General features: G+C 35.1%; 4 protein-coding genes and 1 non-coding gene across 8 annotated transcripts; 2 read left to right on the top strand and 3 right to left on the bottom strand.

The window, feature by feature from the left end:
• The first annotated feature begins 800 nt into the window (after nucleotides 1-800).
• Nucleotides 801-5666, top strand: LOC110601791 (uncharacterized WD repeat-containing protein C17D11.16). Of its 2 annotated transcripts, XM_021739114.2 has the most exons (17): nucleotides 801-905; nucleotides 992-1120; nucleotides 1234-1421; nucleotides 1601-1680; nucleotides 1759-1857; nucleotides 1940-2063; nucleotides 2239-2297; nucleotides 2396-2470; nucleotides 3391-3461; nucleotides 3574-3670; nucleotides 4174-4248; nucleotides 4408-4506; nucleotides 4683-4826; nucleotides 4907-4936; nucleotides 5030-5092; nucleotides 5175-5252; nucleotides 5355-5666. In XM_021739114.2, exons 2-17 carry the CDS (start codon nucleotides 1002-1004, stop codon nucleotides 5370-5372), a joined length of 1419 nt encoding a protein of 472 aa, XP_021594806.1. In that variant the 5' UTR covers nucleotides 801-905; nucleotides 992-1001; the 3' UTR covers nucleotides 5373-5666. The 2 variants fall into 2 exon arrangements, with proteins under 2 accessions (XP_021594806.1, XP_021594798.1); XM_021739106.2 differs by having other exon boundaries at nucleotides 822-1120.
• A 293-nt stretch (nucleotides 5667-5959) lies between these two features.
• On the bottom strand, nucleotides 5960-6031 carry TRNAH-GUG. The gene has a single exon. It is a non-coding gene; the product is annotated as a tRNA-His (tRNA).
• Nucleotides 6032-7825: 1794 nt separating this feature from the next.
• Nucleotides 7826-10627, top strand: LOC110601541 (transcription factor bHLH110). Its single transcript, XM_021738714.2, has 7 exons — nucleotides 7826-8201; nucleotides 8369-8960; nucleotides 9122-9229; nucleotides 9333-9398; nucleotides 9513-9578; nucleotides 10106-10165; nucleotides 10309-10627. The coding sequence occupies exons 1-7, from the start codon at nucleotides 8074-8076 to the stop codon at nucleotides 10423-10425; spliced, it is 1137 nt and encodes a 378-aa protein (XP_021594406.1). The 5' UTR covers nucleotides 7826-8073; the 3' UTR covers nucleotides 10426-10627.
• A 71-nt stretch (nucleotides 10628-10698) lies between these two features.
• Nucleotides 10699-16683, bottom strand: LOC110601529 (phosphatidylinositol/phosphatidylcholine transfer protein SFH12). Of its 2 annotated transcripts, none has more exons than XM_021738701.2 (14): nucleotides 16124-16683; nucleotides 15782-16034; nucleotides 15573-15672; nucleotides 15131-15397; nucleotides 14783-14860; nucleotides 14555-14656; nucleotides 14425-14474; nucleotides 14129-14228; nucleotides 13912-14025; nucleotides 13690-13776; nucleotides 12979-13078; nucleotides 11846-12228; nucleotides 11043-11117; nucleotides 10699-10939 (listed from the first exon to the last, which is right to left on the bottom strand). In XM_021738701.2, exons 1-14 carry the CDS (start codon nucleotides 16158-16160, stop codon nucleotides 10928-10930), a joined length of 1758 nt encoding a protein of 585 aa, XP_021594393.1. In that variant the 5' UTR covers nucleotides 16161-16683; the 3' UTR covers nucleotides 10699-10927. The 2 variants fall into 2 exon arrangements, with proteins under 2 accessions (XP_021594393.1, XP_021594389.1); XM_021738697.2 differs by having other exon boundaries at nucleotides 11846-12231; nucleotides 16124-16678.
• A 538-nt stretch (nucleotides 16684-17221) lies between these two features.
• Nucleotides 17222-19762, bottom strand: LOC110601551 (thioredoxin domain-containing protein PLP3B). Of its 2 annotated transcripts, XM_021738726.2 has the most exons (9): nucleotides 19579-19758; nucleotides 19407-19498; nucleotides 18897-18971; nucleotides 18752-18799; nucleotides 18506-18648; nucleotides 18325-18397; nucleotides 18139-18200; nucleotides 17586-17683; nucleotides 17222-17514 (listed from the first exon to the last, which is right to left on the bottom strand). In XM_021738726.2, exons 2-9 carry the CDS (start codon nucleotides 19488-19490, stop codon nucleotides 17405-17407), a joined length of 693 nt encoding a protein of 230 aa, XP_021594418.1. In that variant the 5' UTR covers nucleotides 19491-19498; nucleotides 19579-19758; the 3' UTR covers nucleotides 17222-17404. The 2 variants fall into 2 exon arrangements, with proteins under 2 accessions (XP_021594418.1, XP_021594423.1); XM_021738731.2 differs by lacking the exons at nucleotides 18139-18200; nucleotides 18325-18397 and having other exon boundaries at nucleotides 19579-19762.
• Between the last annotated feature and the right edge of the window lie 6357 nt (nucleotides 19763-26119).

The raw sequence follows: 26119 nt of genomic DNA, 5'->3' as shown, positions 1-26119 counted from the left end.
ATTTATTAGTTTATTAATATATATTTATTTAATATTTTTTTTTTTTGAAATAAGGGTGGGAAGTCGAACCTTTGACCTCACAACGCTATAAGAATGTATTTTTTACCAGACTAAGTCTCGGAGTACTTATTTAATATGTTTTTAAAACATAAAATTTATTAATTATAAAAATAAATTAATGACTGAATTGCAATTATGCTGAATTTAATATGATTCTTAAATTAAGATTGGATATTATGATATTATAATGGCTAAAATTGATTTAAATAAATTTTTATTATTTTTAATTATTTAAAATAATTAATTTAAATTATTTAATAATTATTAAATTTAACCGTATAAATTCCAATCCACCACATGCTTTCGATGTAAGAGAACTAATGCGAAATATTTTTATTACATTTATTTTCACACCAATATCTTGTTTTATCAACAAAACAATAGCTTACTTGATCAAAATGGGCATTGTTTTCTTTTTTTTTTTTACTCAAAGCAATGGGCATCTATATTCGAAGGAACAAATATATATATTACAAAGTATCCTTGTTAAGAAAAATTTAGAAAAAGTGAATTTATTATCTTATTGTTTGTATGATTAAATGTAATTTTTAATATTTTTTAAATTAAAAAATAATAATTTCCTCAATAAATAACTTCAAACCAATGCCAAATAGAACATAATTTTGTTATTTTAATAACAAATAAATATTTTATTAATAATTAGCAACTAAGAAATATTTTTTCATAATATTATTTACACATTACTAAAAATTAGTTTCAAAATAGCTGTACAACATGCCTTAAAATATAATTCCAACCTATCAAATATAGTCTCCAAGAAAGATACTAGCAGGTGTGCATCCCCAGGTTTAGGGTTTTAGCTGAAGATGTTTTAAAGATTGGAGGTCGGTACTCTTTTGTTCAAACCACAATAAATCTCCTCCATCTACCAATTAGATTATTGTTAAAAAAATCTCCCGCTTCGATTTAGTTTTGTAAGAATGATAGCAGCGGTTTCATGGATTCCGAAAGGGGTTTCCAAGTCTGTGCCAGCAGTGGCTGACCCACCTTCTAAGGAGGAAATTGAACAGATGATAGAGGCGGGTGCTTTAGAAAGATGGTAATTCCTTCACTTCGTTATTTATTTTACTTTGTTCTGTCTTTGTTTAATTGTTTTTAAGTGAGTATGTCAATGTAATAAGGTTTGTAAATGCATGTTTTTGGTGTATGCAGTGGAGATGGTGGCAGTGAGGAAGATGATGAAGATATGGATGTTGATACTTCCAAAGTAACCCATGCATTAGCTGTAGCAGATGCTCTTGGTAGAACCCAAAAAAACAACAATTCAGCCACCAAATTTGATGATATAGCTGATGGCCTCAAGGAACTTGACATGGAACGTTATGATGATGAGGATGAAGGTATATTGGGGATGTATCTGCTTCTCTTTCTCTTCTACTGTTCACTATGTTGGTCTAGTTGGTGCTTGGGATTGATCAATGTTCATATTTATATTATCTTTAAATATATGGATATTAGTGAATCTTACAGACTAACATCATAATGGTTATACAACTAAAAGTGCATCTGTGAATCTTAGGCATTGAGCTATTCAGCACAGGACTTGGAGACCTTTACTACCCAAGCAATGATATGGACCCCTATCTAAAGGATCAGGATGTAAGTTTGACTGCTTTCTCATGTTTTGACTAGATTTTCTTAATCTTTGGTTCTGATGGTAGGACAAGTGTTTTTCAGGATGACGATGATTCTGAAGAGCTTGAGGACATGACCATTAAACCACAGGACGCTGTCATAGTTTGTGCACGTAATGAGGATGAATTCAGTCACCTTGAGGCATGTAACTTGTAGTTGAATCTCATCTCTCTATATCATCTCTCTCCCCCTCTCTGATCAACTACTCATCATGTATGAGCAGGTTTGGATACTCGAGGAATCAGATGGCTGTGAGTCAAACATGTATGTTCACCATGATATTGTCCTGTCAGCTTTCCCCCTTTGTACAGCTTGGCTTGATTGTCCACTTAAAGAAGAAGAAAAAGGTAAGATAACTTGCACACTTGTCATATAGCACTCAAACATATTTGTTGTGTTCCTGCCTTAGGAATTTATATTTTTATTTGTTTTAAATAAAAAATGGCTGAATTTCTGTTTGTATCATACATTACTTATGTTTTTAGTGATTGTCCTACTGATATATGATTTGTGTGCTCTCAGGAAACTTTATAGCTGTGGGTTCAATGGACCCTCAAATTGAAATATGGGACCTCAACATTGTATGTGGATAATGTGTTTGAATTTCATGAAACTAAAGGTTTAGCAAGTCTTTAATGGATATATTGTTGTGGAGTCTCTTACAGCTTCCTTTTCTCAGGTTGATGAAGTGCAGCCATCTGTTGTTTTAGGAGGCGTTGTTGAGAAGAAGAAGAAGAAGAATAAAGGAAATAAGGTAATCTTAATCATGTTATTTGAATTATCTAGGTTAAATATTGCAAAAACGTACAAGATATTGTAAATATCACATATGCTACTTTGTTTTATGTTCTGCCTCACCTTGTATTTTGCTCAACTTCTTTTCCACGTGAATCCTGTTTTCATGGTAAAATTTCATAATGCTTTCAATGGGGTAGATAATGAACTCTATTTGGGGTTCTTGATCATCCACTTAAGTATAGTAGAGATCCATGAGCTAATTTTAACAATTATTCACCAAAAGAAAATCAATTTTGTATTGGAATAAGATTTTATATTTGTAATTTCTGCTTATGGATATACTGAATATTCATGAATATTACTTTTTTTTATTGAATTGGATGCTTGTAAATTGTCAATTTATCTTGTCTTATGCTTAGTCAACTTGGACATCAATTTTCAGAACAAGATAGCTTGTAACGAGGATTAAGACCTTTGTGATAATGTTAAGTGACTTCTTTTATACTTGTTTATAATTTTGGTTAAATGGTTTGTCCTTAAAGAAATCATTTATCAAGTTACTGCTTAATTAAGGTATTCAACTTGTCAAGTGGTAAAATAGTTGCTGCAGTAGGGCTGTTGATTCAATTCTTATTTGCATATTCCAACAGTAAAGATCATGCCAATGGTCAAATATTGCTTCATATTTCTATTGGCCCTTGTTCAGTTAGTTTCTGCTCAATTTAAGTGATTGTTTTGTGCAAATCACTTGGTGTGCACACTTGAAGCAGTGCCATCATTGGTATTGTTTGAATTCAAGCATTTGCTGATACTGTCATTCCATCTCTTGCTGTGTAAATGACGTTGATAAATGGTCATTGAATTATGGACTGATGAAGACACCCCTCTTGTATTCTACTTTGCTTCTTTTACTAATTCTGCATCTTTTTGGATTAGACAATAACCAACTACAAAGAAGGCAGTCACACCGATTCTGTACTTGGCCTTGCTTGGAACAAACAATTCAGGTTTGTTGAATAACAAACCTTTCCCGTACTTTCTAGTTCTATTGTTGCTTCTCTGGAATGATAATTGTGATTCACATCCCTGGTAGCTAATGAGAAAAAGAAACAAATGCAGGAATATCATTGCCAGTGCTAGCGCTGACAGACAAGTCAAAATTTGGGATGTGGCTACTGGGAAGTGTGATATTACCTTGGAGCATCATACAGACAAGGTAGGGAAAACTTTTTTTATGTTGTATGTTATTTTGGTTTTCTGTTGGAGTTATCAATTTCTCCTTTGCCAGATCATTTGTTTCCCTTATGCTGCTTGTATTCATTGAGAAATTATAACACCCATCATATTTCCGAGCTTAAGTACAGAATTGATGCTTGCATCTATAAGTTGTGAGATGTGCAGCCATCACAAGCCAGCATATCATTGTGGAATTGAACGTGCAACCACTATGTCATGTTTTTGAAGTTCAAACATTGTTAAACAATGAGCATGAGGTGTAAAAAGAAAATTGACCTTCTTCCTGTAGCCAACATATGAACGTTGCATCTTCCAATATAATGGAGAGACGCAATAGTAAAAGTGGGCATTTTTGGAATGTATCCTGATGGCTTCTTTCCTGAGATAATTAATCAATTTTATTGTATGGACAAACTTCTGGCTACTTTGATTCAGTTTTTTCAGATGTGGGTTACAAATTCTTCTTCATGCTATTCCTTGCAGGTTCAAGCAGTTGCATGGAATCACCATGAGCCTCAAGTTCTTCTAAGTGGATCTTTTGATCATTCAGTAGTCATGGTAATAAAAGATTGTGTTTACTTTCGCAAGTAGGTTGTTGCTAGAACTCAGAAATGAGATTTTTTTTTTCTTTTGAAGTGATGTTATTGGAGACTTTATGCTGTATTGTTTGCTTTGAAGATAACTCTGTTTTAATTGCAATACTCTTATTCATTGCAGAAGGATGGGAGGATTCCTACACATCCTGGTTTTAAGTGGTCAGTCACAGCTGACGTTGAAAGCTTGGCATGGGATCCCCATAGCAATCATTCATTTGTGGTGCGTTTTTTTCCTTTCATTTAGGGTTGTCATTCTGCAGGCTTGAGTTCCTGTTGTTTATGTAAGCACTAAGCAAAGCGAGCCAGGGTATGCCCTACAAGTTTGCAATGGAGACAATTAGTTTTTGATTGTTCACGCACTAAAATAAACTTACAGAAATTCAACTATTCTTCTAGGTGAGTCTTGAAGATGGTACTGTCCAAGGTTTTGATATCCGGGCTGTCAAGTCTGATTCATCATCCGATTCAAAGCCAAGTTTTATTCTCCATGCACATGACAGTGCTGTTTGCACGGTCTCCTATAATCCTTCTGTGCCTGGTGTAGGTGTCTCAGTATTGAAGTTGAACATAATTTTATGTATTATTAAATTATTAACTCTGCCCTTGTGTTATTTTGACAGCTTCTTGCAACTGGATCTACGGATAAAATGGTAGCTTTATGTTTGCTTTTCCAAGCCTCCATGTAGCTGGCAAATTTATAAAAGCTTCATGCAGTTCTTAATGCTGCTGCTTATTTTGTGCAGGTAAAACTTTGGGATTTGTCAAACAACCAACCATCATGTGTAGCATCGAGGAATCCTAAAGCAGTATGTGATTTTATCTTCTTTGTCCAACTTGTTTTAGAAATTCTCGAGTTGGATTCTCACACTATGTCCTGAATGCTCTTAGGGAGCGGTCTTTTCAATTTCCTTCTCAGAGGACAGCCCTTTCTTGCTCGCTGTGGGGGGTTCAAAGGGCAAACTGGAAGTGAGTGCACAAACCCTGGTGTGAATGGTTTTAATTTCAAAGATATATCTGGCATGTGGAATTATGCAGTAGGTACTGAGATAGTTGTACTAAAATTTGCAGGTGTGGGACACCTCATAGGATGCTGGGGTCTCCAGAAGATTTGGGAATTACAGCAACCAAAATAGACCGCATCCTGGGACATGATTGCTAGTAGAAAGATGCAACTGTTTTTCAACGTTAAGGATGTGTAATTATCTGAGAAAGACAGGCATTTCTTCCGCAGGCAATATGCAATATAGTTTTAGAATTTTTTAAGATTGCATGTTTTTCTTCATTTTTGTTCCCAAAAAAAAGAAAACCTTGAAGTAAATGTAGATTTGGAAGAGTTGTATTATGATTTTTCACTGAAAGGGCAAACCTGTTTCAGCTTCACTTCATTGCAGCCCACCTGTTAAAATCAATGCTTAAATAAGAAAGTCGGGCACATTGTGGAATCATCCATGGACGACGTGCCATTTAGAATTATCATTCTAGTGTTGTTAGCATCGTTTCAGTTCTCGATTAATATTTCGAATACGAGTCTGGTGATATTGAGAGGAGACTTGAAACTTGTTAATTTCATACCCATTAAGCTTCTTGGTGTCTTGAAATCGCAAAAGTAATATAAACAGATAGAGAGATCAACATGAAATTAATTAGAAAAAGAAAAAATAGAATGTAAAGAATGTGGCTGCTGGGATTCGAGCCCAGGTCTTCACGGCCACAACGTGAAATTCTCACCACTAAACTACAGCCACAGTTGATAAATTTTTATAATTAATTTTAATCATAATCATCTAATTATAAGAAGTTACTAAATAATTTTATTATTTAATTTGTTTATAAATTTAGAAATGCAGTTAAATTATAAATATTATTTTAAAGATTATACTAAATCATCCGTATGCATGATATTAATTATTTAAATATTATAATTAACATGTATTATGAATTATTTCCTGCAACAATATCATGAAGAAAACTGAAAACTATATAAAATTGAATATGAAATTATGTAATTTTTCATGTTGGTTATACTATACTAATCGCCTCTCATATTTTCAGTAACAGAGATAGTTCATTTCGGAAATTCTATATATTTTAATAGATAATAATTATTTTGGTGATAGTTAATTAAATATTATTAAAAATAATTTTCCATAATTTGTTTTATTAAATGCAAATTAATTTATACACAGCAATTTATTAAAAAAATCAAATAAGTTTCTATTAGTTGAGAATCATCACTGGGAAAGATCTCAAGTTATTTGAATTTTACTTATGTGCCGTCGAGCGGATGATATAAAATTTTGAATTTAAGATTTTTCCGTCTTTGAATATTATTTTAATATTAATGAATTAAAATTCATTTATTAATGTTAAATTGAAAATCGAACCGCACGGTTAAGTTAAATTGAACTCAGGATCAATTTCGATTTTTTTGATATGAATCGAGCCATCTTTTTTATAAAGTAGTGAAATTTAAAAGAAAAAGAGCATGGTCCCCACCCCAGTTGATGACGTGTATGGTAAAAAGAAAGAATATATTCTTTAGAATCGCACGCCTTGTCTTATTCTCAAACATCTTTTACATTTCTTTCCAATTTAATATTACCAATTTAATATATTAGTATAAAAAATGAAGAAAACCTACTAGCAAATTTTAAGAGTATAATATAATAAAATTTTTAATTATAACGTTAAAAATATGTATTAAGAATTTTTAAACTACAAAATATTTTATATTATTAAATTAAGGATGCATTTTTTAAATTATTTTTTATTTTTCGTAGAATTGGAGTCTACAAAGTAAATAGATCCTAAATTCTCAAGGAAAGAAATTTTTATTGTTTTGATTTTGAGTTTCTTTAATTTTATTGCGAATATAATAAGAGTTTAATTAATTATTATGAATAATTTCCAAAGCATAATGCATCCAACGTGGATCCCAATTGTTGCCTACCTGTGGAAGTGGGCAATCAAACAAGGGCAAAAAGTTTCTCATTCAGGATTTAAAATTCCAGCTGAATGTTTTCTTGCAAGTTGGGACGAATTTTTCATATATTATAATTGTACAAACCCTAATATTAATTTAATTAATTTCCCAAAACATAAAGCTAAAACCCAAACTCAATTACTACTACTAGTGTGTCTCTGGTGTATAATTTATTAGGTATCGTGTTTCTTTTTCTTAATTATTTTTATAAAATAAAGCTTAATTTTCTTAATTGCTACTTATCTCTCCATATAATAAAAAATAATATATTATTATTTAATTTGATTTTTTTAATTTTTTCTAATAAAATTGAATTAATGTGAAATAATTAAAATTTATGAAAATAAAAATTAAATTTAAAAGAATCAATTATTGTGAACATGTAAAGTACATGAAATGATTTAAATGTGTTATTTTTTATAAAAAAATATAATTTTTATAATTAATAAATTATATATATTTTTGTATATATTCTTTTTATGCAATTGATGAAACTCAAATTTTTAAAATGTTATTTAATGGTAGTCTAAGAAAATATTATACTTGCTCGTCAAAATACAGACGTACATACAACTTCAGAGTATAAGGCTTTTCTTCTTCTTCTTTTTCTTTTTCTATCTCTGAAAAAGGCAGCTACGTTATTAAGCTGAAACGATGAGGATATGCGATCAGTAGCTAACTAGAGAGGAAAGAGGCAAGATCATTAGTTTTGTGGGTATATTTCATCAAACAAATTCATTATCATATCTGGGATTGTCGAAGTTGTAAGAAAGTTGTTGTCTTCTTCCTAAAAAAAATAAAATTATGGAGCCTGAAAATCTCCATCCCCAGCACCATCTCCAGGAACAATATGGAGGTTATTATTCTTCTTTATTGTTTCAACCAGAGTATAAGGCTTCAAGCAACAACAATATGAACCCTGACATCTTTTTGTAAGTACTGCTACTCCAATCGTTTAGTTTCAGTTTCCATGCAAAACTAAGAACTATGGAGTGATAATCTCTTGTTATTTTAATATCTATATATATATATATTATCATGGTTGAAATATATCTGAGGAAATGTTTACGTCCATATTAATTAATCCAAATTCATGAAGGGAGTCTTGGCAACCGTATAGAGGTTCCTTATATCCTGCAGGCTCCATGAGTTTCTGTGCAACTGCTGCGCCCCGCTGCTTCACCCAACAATCTGCGGATGAGTTGCTACTTTCGAAGATCAAAGAAGAGATGACAGATTCATTCCCTAGGCTGAGCGAAATCGTTTCCAGTCCTTGTACTGATAATATACTGGAATCTCATTCTGTGTCAACAATGTATAAGCTTGATCATCATCATGATGAAAATCAGTGGCTCTGCAGCAACTTCTCTTCTGCTGACCATGTCACGGAACTACAGCTTTCAGCTGGATTAGAGCTAAACTACTGTAATAATAATGTTCAAGACTGTACAAGTATTCTGGAAAGCTCATCGTCTGCTTCTAGCAGATCTAACTACTTCAGCCATTTTCTACCAAGTATAAATATTTCAAACTCGGATTTAGACTTGAACTTGCAAGCTGTGGATCTTTTAACCCCTAAATCTGATGCTGCCAGCGCTATTTCCAGAAAGCAGAAGGCTTCACAAAATAGTAGTGTTGATCATTTCATGGGAGAACTAATCAAAGAAAGTCCTGCAAGTAGCTCAAACAAAGTGGGTATTCTTACTTCATCTTCCATTTGATTACCCATTTAGTCAAGTTATTGATAATTTTAGCAAGATGAAGCTTGGTCTTTTAATTATATACATATAGCACCTTTACCATCTCAGTGTTTTTTTTTTTTTTTCATGACTTATAAATTGAAACTTTGAAGGCCTCAGACTTTGAAGATGCAGTTCAGAGAAAAAAGAGAAGTAGCAGTTTTGTGGAAACTAAAAAGAAGCATGATCCACCATCAAGATCCTCATGCCCCCCATTGAAGGTGATAATCTTAAGCAATACTCGTCATGATGACACTCAAGTAGTAGCTATATATATATATATATATAAATATAACTAGTTTGGAGATGGGTTTTTTACTATAGGTTAGGAAGGAGAATCTAAGAGAGAGGATTGCAAATCTTCAAAGGTTAGTGGCACCTTATGGCAAGGTACTCCAATTAAATTAATACTTAATTATGTGATAAAGAGATGAAATTATAATATAAATATGTCCATACACTTGTGTCTTTAACCTTCTCTTTTTATTACCTCGTAACTTGCAGACAGATACTGCTTCTGTATTGACAGAAGCAATTGGCTATATCCAATTTCTTCATGACCAAGTGCAGGTGATGATCATATAACATCCTAAATTTCAGTCTTATTTAGGAAATGGAATGAATATATATATATATAAATGCACCAGTGTTAATTTTGACAAGCCGTAATCAAATTTCCTTTTAAATTTTAATAAAAATTTTAATTTATATTATGTTCTACCAAACACAGCATTATTCTTATAATTAGTATAGGCTAGCACTCGTACTAACGTTTGTGGTAGAAGTGAATGAAAATCAAATAATCATACTTGATTTACATAAAATAATTGTTTTCTTATATATCTGGGCTTTATTTGAGGCATAATTAAATTCATGAAGTTTATATAGTTATTTCATCAAGGAATAATAACTATTTGATAATTTCGCATCCTTATTCAAGTGCCTCATATATAATGATCTATTCAGAAATGATGTTAAGGATTGAGATCATGGGGTTTAGGGTTTATGTGCATGATCCCTTTACGCTCTTAGTGATCCAGGACTATCTTTGTCCTTAACAGTTAATGTCGTTAATTACTCCTCGTTTGTTGGAACAGACATTGAGTGTACCTTACATGAGGTCATCCAACAGCAACCCAACTAGAAAAATGCAAGCGGTAAGAAATTCTTCCTCCCATATTTTTTCAAGTCTTTGTCTTTGATGCTTATATATGGGCTTTGTTTTATTCATCATTAGCAACCATTTTCTTCCTAATGAAAGAAATTGTTTTAGACATTATCAACTTATTGTTATCGACAGAGTTCGAGCGAAGAAGATGGGAAGCGACAACCAAAGAGAGATCTTGTAAATAGAGGGTTACGCCTTGTACCCTTATCTTGTGTCTCATTCTTCAATGGTTACAGTGCTGGAATTTAAATTTGGATGAACAAGAAAATTGTATGTAAGAAAAAAATAATGCTGAAATTATGAAAGTTCTTGACCTCATCATTATTAATAGCTAGGATTAAGCTTGTAGGGGAGGAAGGTTCTGCATTAGAGAATTTAATTTTCTAGTGTGTTACCCATTTTCTTAGGAAAATATTGTTGCTTTTATAATTTTTGTTTCTGACTGGTCGCTGATCTTCTGTGTCATGCCGGTGATAACTGTGCCAATGCTTAAGAGTTTCCTGTTTGGGCTTAAGAGAAAAATTTATAAATCTGTTAATAGATGCTCAATCATTTGTATTGAGAATTGGAATACATCTGTAAAATGCGAGCATTTAATTGTTGCAGATAAATCTAAAAAGGAAGGAAATCATACTTCCGAACAAAATCTTTGGTTTCTATTTTGTACAAGAAAACTTAGACAAGACTGGAAAACAGAAAATCAGCTCATCAACAGTTCTCTTTGCAACTCCAAGAAATTAGTGTTCTTCGTTCACCAGGTGAACTGCATCACAAGCCAAAGAAATTGCAAATGAGATACTACTTTAAGTTCCAGTGCCAATGAACACAAATTTTAAGCAATTTTATGATGTTTGAATTCTACATACCAGCTTCTTCTTCTTCTTTTTCTTCTCAATATAAGCCACGAGCTCATCTTGTCTCGCAAGAGAGTCCTCCAGAGCCTGAACAAGGAAGTGAAATTGGAGGAAATCAGAACTCCTCAAGTCCTACTCATGTTTTTCAGTTTGATAGTTCTATGTGTTAATGATGACAAGGGCGCAATATCAGATGAAAGAAAAAATAAATACTTTTACATTCACCTTCAAATTTGTGAGAGCGTTAATTCATTAGCAAGGTATGATACAAACATTTAAACAGAGAATATGAGGCAAAATATCTTTTTAGATGAATTGAAACTCCTATTCTTCCAATATCCTTAATTAACCGATGGTTCGTTTTAAGTGGACTAGCAAAGAGGACATGAATATAAATAAAAACATAAAAAAGAAATTGTAAAGTAGGTGCTTCTTGAAAAATTATATAGGTCCAAAGTAGCTGCTAGAACTTTTAGAAGAATTCTTTGTCAAACTACTTATGCCTTGCAAAATTTCATCGTGAAAATTTTCCCCATTCCCAAAATGAGCACAAGGACCTCTACTGTTATTAATATATTATCAAGGTCAAAGGAAGGCAATGAAAAAAAAAAAGGATAACTGTTGCACCAGAAAGAAATATAGGTGGTAGTGTTTCCCTTCTGAGCAAAAACAAGAGGTAATAATGGCTTTTTTTCTTCTTTTTCTTCCTTTTTTTTTTTTTTTTTGCAGATAGCAAGTTAAATGTTACGCTAGTATCAAATATTCCAAGTTTGCGTCACTTCGACAAGTAAGAAACTCATGGAAAGAACAAGTACCTTCTTGGTTCCCATAAGCTCTTGCTCCAAGGTGTCAACCCGGCTTAAAGCAGCATTCAACATCTCCTCCTTCTCAGGTGTCATAACAGGTTTCATGCTCAGAACCTTCACTCTCTCTTCCAATTCAGCCATGCGTTTGATGACAGTCATGTAATCTGCCCTAGAGATAGAATATTCATTTGAGCTGCGGTCTTTAACCTTTGTCTCACCAGAGCATACAGGACCAGAGTAGAAGGTGGCATTGGTCATCTTCTTAGGCATGTTGCGTGATACTTTAATCATGGTGACAATGCCCATAACAAAAGCCATAACACCAGTAAAAATTGGAGAACCCATCCCTTCAGGAACCTTGCAACCATCATACTTGGTGTAACATTCTGCTGCTGCTGGAAGTTACAGAAACTTGGAGTATATTATTATCTAGAGAGGAAAAGGAAAGACTGATTTTATCTTGTATGAAGGTTTAATAATCAAGATTCCTTTACCCTTCTTTTCTAACAATTCTCTTGTTTGAAATGAAAAAATCTATTCTTTTTAACTTCAAAAAAAAAATTCATTTTAAAAGATATAGAATTCTTGCATAATTTTACAAGAATTCATTTGAATTCTTTTTTTAAAAAATAAATCATATCAAACAAAGGGTTAATGTTGGTGGACATGCATGAACTTGGTTATACATGCATGAACTCAGTTATGACGCTTAAATGTTTTGAAATTAAGAAAAACTTTTCCACATCATGATTTCTTAAAAACAAATAATATTTTTCAGCAATTATCATATTACTTTATCAACTGAAAAGCAATGGCCTCCAATATACAAGGACCCTGATACTTCTTCTGCTCTCAGAAGTTGTTTTTCTCATTATTGTCATGATGCATATTCCAGAGAGTCTGTCATAGTGAAAGTCATCAAACTAAATTAAAAAGCATGCCCAATATTCTTCCTTTCTAGAAAATCCTTGAAAGGAATCATCAGATGTAATCTCAGAAAAGTGACAGTCGCTCTAGTTCTCGTGCAATGCAACCACTAATGAAAAACTTCCGAGTGATGTTACTAAAGAGAAAAAGGTAAAACACAAGCCAAACAGCGACTTGAAAAATTATGCATGCAATTAAATAAGTGGGCAATATACCTTTAGAAATAGCAAACTTATCATCTTGTGGCAAATTTTTCCAAGTCATATCCATAGTCTTCTCAATTATAGGACCATAGGTATCAAACTTTGAAGAAACCTGGATATTGTAAATTCAGTAAAAAATAAAATGTGAAAATTAAAAAAGTCATTAGAACTGATGCTCCACATTGTAGGATAGGGAACATAGAGTATATAGAGAAACAAGAATTAGTCAATTCAAAATTTTTGAAGAGCTTTCAGGGGCCAAACTGCCAAACAGTTTCTATACAGCCTTTTACCACTATAACATGCACAGATAATAAGAATGAATGAATATGCGCACCCAAACACAGTAAAAGTGCATGTGACTTCATTATTTTTCTAAACAATAGCAAGTTCCAAAATTGATGAGAATCATAGTTACCAAATGATATATAATCTCTCATGCACCAAAACGGAATAAAAGATTTTAAATGAAAAGCAGAAAATTTTGGGCGAAGTTCATTTTTTGTTTGCAACACTATTTATTCAACTTGGATGAGTCATCATACTACTAAATCTATTTCATTTGTTTCAAGCCTTTCAGATTATTTAAAGCCAGCAAAGTTAAAAATAACTATTTAATTGGTATGAGCAATTTTTTGGCCATACCAAGTAACTGAATCAGGAATTAAGAAGTTACATAATTTTGGCCGTTGACAAGATCGCCAGAACAACTGCTAAACTTACTTGTGCAATCAGAGGAGCCACTTGCGCATAGTCTAACTGGTCAATTGGAACGATGGGAGCTGACTGCACCACCAAAGTGTCATTTCCCTGGGCACATTACATATGAAGTAAGCTAGGTGGTTATCAAGAAGTGGAAAAAGCCATTAAAGAAGGACAAGAATTTAGAGAGATAGATAAGCATCCTATCACTTGGAGAAGCTGGGAGAGAATGGGATGTTAGACCTTTGAGCACACTGTCTGATCCTCAGAAATTGTCTTCTCCTCAGAATTTGTCTTCCCCTCGGGAATTTGAGATCGACTTGTCTTTTTACATTTATGATCACCATTTTGAACCATCTGCAAGGTGATGAAACAAATAAGACAATTCAAGAATAAATTAAAAGAGAATCAATCACAATCTAATGAAAGGATAAAAATTATCATAATAATTGTAGATTACCTTCAGTATCTCTGGGTCTTTCCAAGGGCCCTTATCAGAACGCATGCAGCCTCCTTGATCAGCACAAGTGCAGGTACCTCCCAAAAACTCTGGCAACTCACTAGTACAAAGGCAAGTCGACAAAGAAAGGAGAGGAGAAAGGAAAATAACAAACATAAATATATTTGGACAGACAAGGGAGGAAGAAAAATGGGTCATATGTGGGGATTGAAATGAAAGGCTTATAACTTGGAAAAAATAGGTTTACAATCATGAGAAGGACAACAAAGTAACATGACAAAGATATTGGACATTACCTGGCATCAATAATCTCAAGTAACTTGCTTTGATATTTATTGCCAAGCACCTGGTTGATACAGATTCTTTCCAATTAGTTGTTTGACCCAGACAAAATCCTAATACTACAGTAAGAAGAAATACACTTACATTGATTTTCGCCGTAGTCTTAGGATCAAGGAAAGACTTAATAGTGTTCCACAGCATTCTAAATCCAGAACCAGCATTAATGATGAACATGCGATTCAAGGTCTAAAGAAGGCAGCAATTGGAATCACTTGGAAACATCACAATTATTTCATAACTGCAAAAACAGAAACAGAGAGAAAGAAACCAGGATTTCTGGCCTTACAGTAAGACAACAAATAGAGTTAGTACCTCAGGATAGTTGTCTCCATCAATCTTCTGAAGGCAAGTGATAAGATCTCTTGCTGCTTTGTTAAAACTTTTGAGGCCCTGTGTATTAATTTAAAAATTAACATTAAATATTTATACGGTGGTGATAAATGGAGGAAAAAGGAAGCCCATGTTCATGAAACCTAAAGAAATTTCTAGTACTTATTTATCATTTGCATAGTGCTGACACTATAAAAGGTCATTTGAAAGATTCATAGTATTTACAATTCGATGTGAGGGTATAGACTTTTCTTTTCTTTTCTTTTTTTTGCGTAAAAAGGTTGTAGCCATTATTTAATAAACTGACATCATTTTTATAGTTCCACATACCACTCCTTGAACATCCAAGATGGTTGTACTTTGATCAATGTGCTTCTTTGCTCCGATTGAACAAGCTGGCAACTTAACAGCAAAAGTTCTCTCAAACTCCTGAACATGGTATTTGAGATAACGGTCCATTGTTGTAACTTGCAAAAGCTTAGTTGAATCTACTTGACCTATTCTTTCAATATATACAGGTCTTCCATCCTTATCAACGCCATGATGCCCTTGGGGATAATATTGTACGACTTCATTGATTTCATTGAATTCAAAGTCCTTCAAGGGGGAAATAAATAAAGAAATAAAAAGATTAAAAGAAACTACTTTAGAGAGGGCATGTTATAATTTGGGCCAAATTGGGGAAATAAAAATCAATACTATACTAGTAGAAGTAAAATCAAGCAAATGACAGAAATCCAAATTCAAAACTATCCGTTTTTAATGTCAGTACCTGCATAACAGTGTCGGCACCAAATTCCTTCCTCCACTGGAGCATATCAGACCACATTTGCTTTGTTTTGTCAATATCAAATTTCCTTGCCTTCAAAAACCTATAGTATTCAGAAGATAATAAGTTCATAGGCTAATAAGCTAGATCAAGAATAAACCACTGAAACAGAACGACAAAGGGGAAAAAAAAAAAGAAACAAGAAAATAAACCTTAGCATCGTATGATAATCATCATGCGATGCAGGTAGGAGATCCTCCGATACAAGTATTTGGCGGAAAGCATCAACCACCTCCAACTCCTCTGCGATATGGACATCCTCAATTTCAATGGACATTACTTTGCTACTTCTCCTACCCTTTCTGGTCATTGAATTCCTAAATTTGTTGGAGGCATTGATGGCTTTCTTTCGCAAGGACTCAATCCTTGCCTGTTTCTCATCCCCAAGAGGCTCCATCTTAGGCGCTGCATAGCCAAAATAAACAAATAAAACAACCCATGTATCAAAATGGAACACAAAAGCACAGATAAATGAAGAACAAAGAAAAGAAAACCTGATGAGGGGGATACAGGACCAGAGACAGTCGCCATCTGGTTGGAAGTATAGAAACCTTTTCTTTTTGTGGGTTTTTAACGGATGACAAAGAAAAAGTGCTGCAAAATCAAAGCACTCACGCCAGGACGCCACAACTAGAGCCCTTAGCCCAATGCCTGCAAATGCACAATGCAGCTGACGAAAAAATGAGGACAACCCACAAAATCAGAATCAAAGATAATAAGAATGAAAGATTGGGAAGAGGAGAAGGAGAGAGAAAGAGTAACTCCGCTAGGGTACGGGAAAGCTGGAGAGACAATACAAATAGTGATGGGAAAAAAAGATTGAGGCGCGTAATCGGAAGGAATGGATAATTTATGGTCTTCTTGACCAAGTCTCGATTTCGATTTCAGCTGTTTTTAGCCATAGCTGTTTCCTGAAGAGTCACTCCACTCCGTTCATTCCAATTCCTAACTGACCCTACAATAGTATAACGGTTTCATTTGCTCTTGCCGGGAAATAAATAATTAACTAATAGAAACCATATTTCTTTCTTTTTTATGCCTTTCCGATTAATTCATATTTAACATCCTCTTGTAACTATCAGCTTTTTATTTCCACTGATCCGTAAGGAGAAAAAGTTCCAATTTTATCTAATATTTTTTTTACAGAAAATGATAATGATTTAACAGATAAGGATTTTACATTTATATAAAATTTATCATCATTATATTCATCAAACAAGTAACAAATGAAAATTTTGTTATGAAGTAAAAAAATTATTTAAATTTCATTAATCTAATTTCTTGGAAATTTAATTTTCTTAATCACACCCATAATTCATATTAGTTTCTTTATTTTGAAAAAACAGCTATTTGATTCTCGTACTTTTAATAAATTAATACATGCATCCCAGTCAACTCAAATGATAAGTAAAAAGGAAACTCATGGGTTAAAAAGCTAAATTCAATGACATTTTCGAATGTTTTTTTTTTTTACCATAGTAAAGTTTATTGTATTATCAGAAGCACTGGAATTAAGTATATCTTTTTATACTGAAATGACTGAGAGATTTATTGAAAGATTTGGTCAGGATGAAGGATCAAACCAGTATCAGTGTCCAGACGATTAAATACTAGCCTTGCTAATTTTGATCTGAGGAATATTTTTTCTGGAGGGTAACAAGCGTAATATAACAAGTAAAACAATGATACAATCACACATTTAATATCCTCTGAAAAAAAAAAAACGAAAGATGAAAACAAGGCATAACTCTTGCAGGTTCTTTTACAGGGTTTATTCAATCAGAATCAGAATCGGGACACGCAGATGCTCTCACTGTCCTGTCTCTGCTTTCAGGATAATCATCCTCTTCATCATCTTCATTATCTTTTTTCTCACTAATTATACCTGTAAGATTGCGGTTCAGAAACTTTTCCATGTAGAGAAGTATAAACTGCTCAATAAAATGCATAAATTACCTTTCTTTATCAGAAGAATCTCGAGCGATTTTGTGGTGAAATCATCTTTTCCTCCCAAATCTTGAAATCCAATCAGCCTATCAATTGCAATCCCTTTCCTAAAGCAAGAATTGGAAAATCCTCGTAACAATATTTGATATACAATTTTAATTTCTAAATTTAATAGTAATACAAAATCTGAATATCCTAGACAAAAACTGGAAATTCCATCATAATAAATTCTTTTCAAACAATGGACATGTCTAAATTTGATATTGATCCAAAATCCCAGTATAGGCCAAAACATGCTGGAGCTTGAGGCCTATCAGATGTGGTCTCAGCTAGTTATTCATTAGATGTGGCCTATTACAAGGGCACATTTACTTGTCCTCGTTGCTTAGTATATAAGCAGACTGGCGAACTCTATAATCATGAATGTTAATCACGTAAGGTTTCAACCTTTCTATTCACCACCAGTAATTGGGGCATTTAAAAAAAAAAATAAAGAGTTGGAATTTTAAAGTATTAACCAAGATGAGCTGCTATAGAATATAACTGATGAAGATTGCCAGACCTGAACAGTATGACACAGGGCAAAGTTTTGACACCAAGCTTGGTAACAAAGAAGGGTGCATTCTGCAGTTCGTTTACAGTTGTCAGAACAACATAAACAGACATTTGCAAAATCATACATTTGAATAACTAAAACCAAAATGTAGGTTAAGCAGCCAGAATAAAGGATGAAAAAACAAGCGGTGACCTCTGCGTCCAGCTTGATGAACTTGGTATTGAGATGCCTTGGTGCAAGAGACTTCAAATGCTTATCCATTATTCTAGAATAATGGATCAACAAGGTCATGAGATTTGTGAGAGAAAAAAGTGCAAAAGTTCAAGTGTGCAAACACATGCATGAGAGAGATAATTTAAAGTAAAAGCTATACTTGCACCGATAGAACTCCCTATGGTAGAAGTGGCAAATAACTTTCTCACTGCCAGTGACTTCACCCAAGAAATCACCCTCACTTATCTCCCTGTACTCTCCATGTCCTTGCTTCTTCAGGGCTTCTCGTTTCTCAACTTCTTTCTATTCAAATAAATCCTATGGTAAATACTTTAACAATTCAGAAAGATAACACCAGAAACAACCATGAATGTTATTATATATCAAGGAATATTGAACTTATTACCTTGAGCGCTGCAATCCTGTCCGCGTGCAGTTTTTCCAGCTCAGGATCCTACATCAAATGCCATACAATTTATATTAAATAATAATAATGATAATAACAATTGCACGGAAATGCAGAAATAACATAGATGCAACATCAAACTTACATCCATCAACTCATCTAAGTCAACCTCTTGGTTGATAGAACTTGATGGCTGCGCTTTCCCTTGAGCAATCAAGTCCTGCAACATCATGATGTGATTGTGAAGTTAAAAGAGACCATAATGAATCATGAAAGTGAAACAACTTACTGCTACACTCATACTTGGGTAAACAAGCAAATTTTGTGGCTCAAATTCTAATGGATTAAAAATTTTCCCTTCCTAACGGGTCAGCAAGATCATTTCTACCATAATGATCTTTATGAACCACACAAAGAATCCAACTCAGAAAATCACTAAGACGTCCCCTTTCGTTAATCCAAAGTTGGTACTTTTGAAGTATTTAATTCTTGCAGACCCACTATCTACTACAATTAATCAATAGAACCGATACAAATCCACAAAAAGAACCGAACGCTTAAATTAGAAGAGAGTTCCAACATATCTTGCAAGCAAGCAAACATCAAATCTACTTGGCAATGCAAAGAGATAAAACCCCAGTTTCAGAAACAAAACCTTCTGATAATCGCGAGCTGCCGCTGCCATAACATTACCAAAAGCTAGGTTAGACAAAGTTGATTTAACTGAATCTGGGTCCATTTCCCTCCCTGTAAAATCAAATCCGTTGAATTAGCGCAACAATGTAAATAGAGATTCCAAAGAAAGGAAGCAGATCTAGAAATAGAACCTTAAATTTGGTGCGATCTGAAAAGTAAAAGGGAGGAAAGGAAATGCAAGTTAGAAATTTTCAATGGGGGGTTTTTGCAGAAGACGAAATGAAGCAGAAACCTAGAAGACAAGAGGATTTCGCTAGGGTCTTAGGCACTTTTAAGTCGACTGTAAAGCAGCGAAGAAAATACTAATCAGGCAATTTTAAAATGTATTTGTTAATTTAATTAACATATTTCCTTCCTATTAATTTTATTTTCTCTTAACAATATTTAACTTCTCATCAAAACCACATTTCTATATATATTAATCACAAACATTAAAATTTAATATATCTTTCTATAAACATTAATACTTGCTAATTTTTTTTTAATAAATTTCGGATGTATAATATAAATACACACAAACTACGTCGTAAAATGGAAAATTTATAGACCCAGATAGAAAGCAACAACTTCTTTAAGCAACAATTTCTTTTTTTCTTTCTTTTTTATTCTCATCTCCAATTATAATTAAAGAGAAAATAAATTTTTAAATGAAAATTAGGACAAAAATTATAATAAAATATTAAAATAATTTTATTTTATTTTGAGAGGTAAGAAACTATCATAGAAAAGAAAAGCTTTGATTGATGGTCTCCAAGCCAACCGACTCTTGAGCTGGGCTTTCCATATGTGATCGTTGAATTTGATAGTAAAACTGTTGTAGACTGGCGAGGGGCTTGCAACAAGCTTAGGCGTTGGGCAAGAGGATTGTTATGGATGTTCAGCTGGTCTTCAAATTTATAATTGGTCCCCTGTTCCTCTGGCGGGAAATGCTCCAGCTCATGCTTTAGCAAAGTTGGAATATGAACATGCACCATCAAACACAAAGGTTAGTGCCTTTCTTTTTGTATAATTTGTCAGTATTTTGCGACCGTCATCCACATTGGCAATTCACCCGCTTCTGCCGCTTATGCCTCTGCGAGCGCCTCGTTGTGCTCGAGCCCTCTTCATCCTCAGCTTCCTCTTCCCGCAAACCTTCCCCTTATCACAACTTCAGCCGCCGCAAAATACATCTATGACTATGAGTAATGGATGTATGGTAGAAGAATCACAAAATGCTCGTTGAAGTGCAAAACATGCTCTTGCTTACTGCTAACTGAATCCCTTGCTTAAAAATTGATTATGTCAAATGCAGAGCTATCATTTGTCCTGCTTTCCTCATGAAACATTAATTCTATTAAATTTGAACAGCATATGTTCTGAGATAATGTATAATTTGAGTCACTGATGAATGCAATCCCAAAATAATAATACAAGTTTAAGCACTAAAGCAGGAACACAGAAGAAATACAATTGCATACTGTGATTAATTTGACACGTATCTCCAATAGAATGCACAGAGTAAAAGAAGGCAAAGCAAATCTCATAGTATGTAATACATATCCTTATCCATATATCTCTACACTTTCTCTTCTCCCTCACAAACTGACAGAACTAAATGATAGAGATTTTGTATTGATAGTTAAAGCACATCTTTCACCGAGCAAAAGGCATAAGAAGGCAGGGTTAATCTGAAAATATTTAATGCAATCTTACCCAAATATCTCTGCAATATTTATTTTTTTAGCACTTAGTCCATGCACAAAATTGCATTTAAGACACCGAAGCAAGCAAAGGAAAAGAAACACAGAAGGATAGAAAAATTTTAATAGATAGTCACAGAAAACCATGCAAAAAAGCAGTAAAATTAAGGCAAATATAAGGCAACCTTGCTAAAGAACTATAAAACACAGTCAACGATTGGCAAATATTCGTGCACTGTATAGAGAACTGTGCTCCATGGCCACGCCTTCTAATTTATTGTTATAGTTTTTAGAATAATATTTATTATTATAAATATGCGGTATTGAAATTTAGGAAAAGAAAAACTCATGTTGTGTTTCTTAAGACAACCATTTTCAATTTAAAATGAATTTCTCAAATTCACCTTACCTCCTCAATTTTTATATTTAATTTAAATCATATACGATCATATAATATTATCTGTTCTACAAAATTTAAGATCATGTTAAATTGAGTAGTTTGATCAATTTATATATAACTCAAATTAAAAAAATATATATATTTTTTACTATTTAAATAAATTTAACCATTAAATATCAGTATAGAATTTTCACAATTTAAGTCAGATGAAGTTTTCTCTAGTTGAATGAATATTATAGAGATATCTGGATAAAGATTATTAGTGTATATGCCCTAAACCATTATTTTGGACATTTTTTATATTGTTTTGGTTATTAATAAAAGATGTTTTTATCATTATTATTTGTTTGCATGTTATATAATAATAATTATCATCCATAGTTGCTTATTATTATGTTGATAATAATAATATATAACTAATATGATTATTGATTGATAATCATGAGATAATTATGTATATGCTGATATAATTTAATAATTATAGATACTTATTAGAGAACAAAGTATTGGATGGACCCGTACTGAGATCACTACATGGATTATTGTCATAAGTGAATTTTAAAATAGTTATATCTTAATACTTTGACTTGAGATTGTCATAGTTTCCGACATGAGGACTATTATGTTTTGACATAACCAAATATTGTCTTTAATCGGACAATCATAAAGGTTATGATTGAGCATGATAGAAATTATGTAGAGGATAATGAACAATCAAGATAGGATTTGTCCTTCTCTCCGAGAGATATATCTTCTGGGCCCCTCGATAAGTGAGACTGAGAAATGTATGGCCGTGCTCAAATGAATTGATAGTTGTAATACCCGGCTAGACTCCGGTATCGGAATCCCTACCGTCCGGTGGGACCTCGGATGTCGGAAACCTCTAGAAGGGTAAAACTATGATTTTATGAAATGTTTTCATGTATTTTATGTTTTTAAGTAAGAAATTAAATGAGTTTTTACATGAAAAGTCTTTGGAGGAAAACCCAGGTTCGGCCGCCGAAAGTCAAGTTCGGCCGCCGAACATGCATGCATTTTGGAGGCACGTTAGGCCCCCGAAAGCATGAGTGAGGGAAGTCCAGGTTCGGCCGCCGAACCTCATGTTCGGCCGCCGAACATGGCATGCATACGGAGGCACATTCGGCCCCCGAACGTGGTCTGGCCAGCCACTATAAAAGGGTCCCTTAGCCGAAAACGGGCGAGCTTTTTCCCATTTTCGACCAAGGTGAGCTCTCCGCCGTCCCTCACCCATTTTTGATGTTCTTCCTCTAAATCTTTCAAGATTTTCACTTGTTTTCACTTGGTTTGGAAGATTTAAGCTTTTGAAACAAGTTTTGGAGCTTTGGGAACTCAGGAGCTCATTTTCGTGGATCTCCAAGTTTAGGTCGTCTCCCTCTCGATCTTCAAGAGGTAAGGGCCGATCTTAAGCTCCTTATGTGTTTTAAATAAGTTTTATGCAAGATCTATGGGTAGAAATGCATGTAGGGTATATGTTGAGTTTATGGGTCTATATTGATGTTTTGAACAATGTGGCTTGCTTGAGTATGTTTGAAGTGTTGTAGTTGGGGTATTTGATGTTTTGAGACCCCTAGGAACTTGTATGCATGTTTTAGTTGAGCTATATGCATGATTTAAGGTTTGGAGGCGAAATGTGCAAAGGGAGCCAAGTTTCTGCCCTTGGCAGGAACCAGGTTCGGCAGCCGAAGGCACTTTCGGCCGCCGAACATGGCTGGGAAGGCAGCCTTTCGGCTGCCGAAGCTTGCCCCCGAAAGGGAGACTTTCGTCTCTGTCGGGCAGTTTCGGCCGCCGAAAGTGCCGCCGAACATGCATGAGTTTCGTCTCTGTCTAGGAGTTTCGGCCGCCGAAGGTGCCGCCGAACCTGCCTGACTTTCGGCTCTGGAGGGACTTTCGGCCGCCGAACCTGCCACCGAAAGTGCCTTGTTCAGCCATTTCTTGCATGTTTTTATGTGATGCTTTCAGGATGTTTTAGGGGGTTTTTGGGGAGTAGTTTATAGTTATGTTCAAGTATGTTTGGTCCCTCATTTGAGTCCACCTGTGTAGGTTCGGACCCGAGGAACCGCGGACCCCAGCAGTGAGTTCAGCTGCTTCGGTGTTGTCAGAGTCAGCCAGATGTGAGTGGAACTAAAACTTAATCTTTTAAAATTAAATGCTTTATCATGTTTCATGCATCATGATTATGCAATAGGATGATTGCATTAGTTTTCACGAATATGCCGCATTGCATAAATTATTGTTGTTGTGGGTGAATGTCGGATGACCCAGTTAGTCCAAGACAGGAAGACCAGGCCCCATGCTACAGGTCTGGCACAGAGTAAGCAAGTCCAGGCCCCAGTCTACAGGCCTGGCACAGAGTAAGGAAAGACCAGGATTCCATCCTATGGTCTAGCACGGTTATGGGACTTAAAGACCAGGAGCCAGAGGAGGCCCTGGGAATATGGTAAGTAATGTATGTTCTGACAGGAAAGACCAGGACCCCATTCTACAGGCCTGGCACAGAGTTAACTTGGACTAATTGGTGACGAGTTCACTCAACCTTTATGTGAACTGTTTGTGTTATGATGCATTTCATAGAGCATAGTGTTAACGTGTTTTAATAGCTCTACTCACTGGGCTTTTAGCTCACCCCTCTCCTTTACCCCCAGGCTTGCAGGTACAGTATAGTGCAGGAGTCCGGATAGAGTAAAGAAGTCATGCTTATGTAATAGCTAGCAATGGACATGATCAAATTGTAATGTAAAGTATTAATCAGTATAGTTATGAGATGATGTTTATGGATGTTAGAGGTGTGCTTGACCATAGATTGTTGTATCCCTTTTAAACATGATCTTAGAGATTTATATGATGTTTATGTATACCAACTCAACAGATGTTATGTTGCCCATTGGGGGCACAGATGAGATCCCACAGAGGGATCAATGTTATGTTAATGTTATGCACAGGTTGAGTTTGGTTGATGCTTATGGAAAGAAAAGTTTTAATTTTTATGCATGTGGTTGATCATGTATGGGATTATACAGGTTTACAGGTTATATGTCAGGCTTGCTACGGGTCCCGGCGGCCTTAAGTCGACCCGGATCCTAGCGCCGGTAGCGGTCCGGATTTCCGGGGCGTTACAGAATGGTATCAGAGCCCTAGGTTCATATGGTCGGACCTAGAGTGTCGGGCTCATAGATGTTATAGAAGGTCAAGCACAATAGGAAAAGATCATGTCCACTAGGATAGGATGCGGAGTCCTGTCTTGCATGATGATGTGAAATGCCATGATAATATGCATGTGCATTAATGATATGCTATGATATGTGATGTATGTGATGAGGGTTCATGTGTGCCCACATGAACCATATGATGCTAATGCTTGCTTGATGTGTACTGTTTTTCAGAAAACAGGATGAGAGGAACTCGTCGATCAGCAAGATTGACTGGAGTACCACCTGAGGATGAGGGCATGAGCGCCCGTCCTCCTACATTGCCTAGGGCAATGTCAAGCAGGTCCAACAGGGACAGAGTAGCAAGAGACCCTAGAAGGTCTCTGGATCTGGGTAGAAGCAGATCAGTCAGAGGAACAGTTCAGGGAGGAGCGTCTGAGGATATGGGGGATGATATGGACGTGGAACAGAGGAGGGATGGCAGTTTGGGAGTCAGTATGTCAGAAGAAGGAATGGGAGAATCCCAAGGAGGCACTCAGGCCTCGGGATTTGTACAGCCACCTCACTACCCATATTTCTCACAACATCCCGGGTATTCGATGGGAGGTACATCGGATTACCCTAATTTCACCCCTTATCCCACACAGATGCCATACCCACCATACTACCCACCATACTACCCACCATACTCTCAGTACCCAATGTATCCACCTCCACCCTACCATCCAAATCCAGCAAACCCTACCTCCGAAAATGTTGCACCACCTCCACCACCTGCGGAACCAGCAGCCCCAGTTGCTCAACCACCTAGACCTAGCTCAGCCAGTGGGAGCAAGGTTAAGATGACAGACTATATGAAGCTGGGTGCTCCCCAGTTTGAGACCGGTGGTGATCCGTTCGTGTACTTGGAGCGGGTCAAGGCAATTACAGATGAGATAGGGGCGGATGACAGTAGAGCCATTCAGATGGCCGGGTTCACGCTTAAGTGCAAAAAGGCACGGGAGTGGTTCAAAAATTATGTGAACCCGAGAGTGGACAACATGACTTGGGAAGAGTTTGCAAACGAGTTTGCAGGATGGGCTTTCCCTGATAGTTCAAGGGAATTGAAGATGATAGAATTCGAGCAGTTGAGGCAAACTGATGACATGAGTGTAGACGAATATACCGACAGGTTTATGGAGTTGCTGCCATTTGCAGGGCAAGACCTTAGCACAGACCAGAAGAAGTCGAGGAGGTATATCATGAAGCTCCATCCCAGGTATTCCTCCTTGGTACAGTCAGCAGATAGAGAGAGTTTTCACGCCATAGTAGACATGGCTAGGAGAATGGAGGCTAGTGCCATTATTCAGGGGACAGTTAAACAGACAGTGGCACAAGCTTCTGGTTCTAAAACTCCGGGTGGGGGAAAGTTAGATCCCTCTACCCT

Source organism: Manihot esculenta, chromosome 1 (assembly GCF_001659605.2).
Source record: "Manihot esculenta cultivar AM560-2 chromosome 1, M.esculenta_v8, whole genome shotgun sequence".
Classification (NCBI taxonomy): domain Eukaryota; kingdom Viridiplantae; phylum Streptophyta; class Magnoliopsida; order Malpighiales; family Euphorbiaceae; genus Manihot; species Manihot esculenta.
This window is presented reverse-complemented; position numbering and strand designations above follow the sequence as displayed.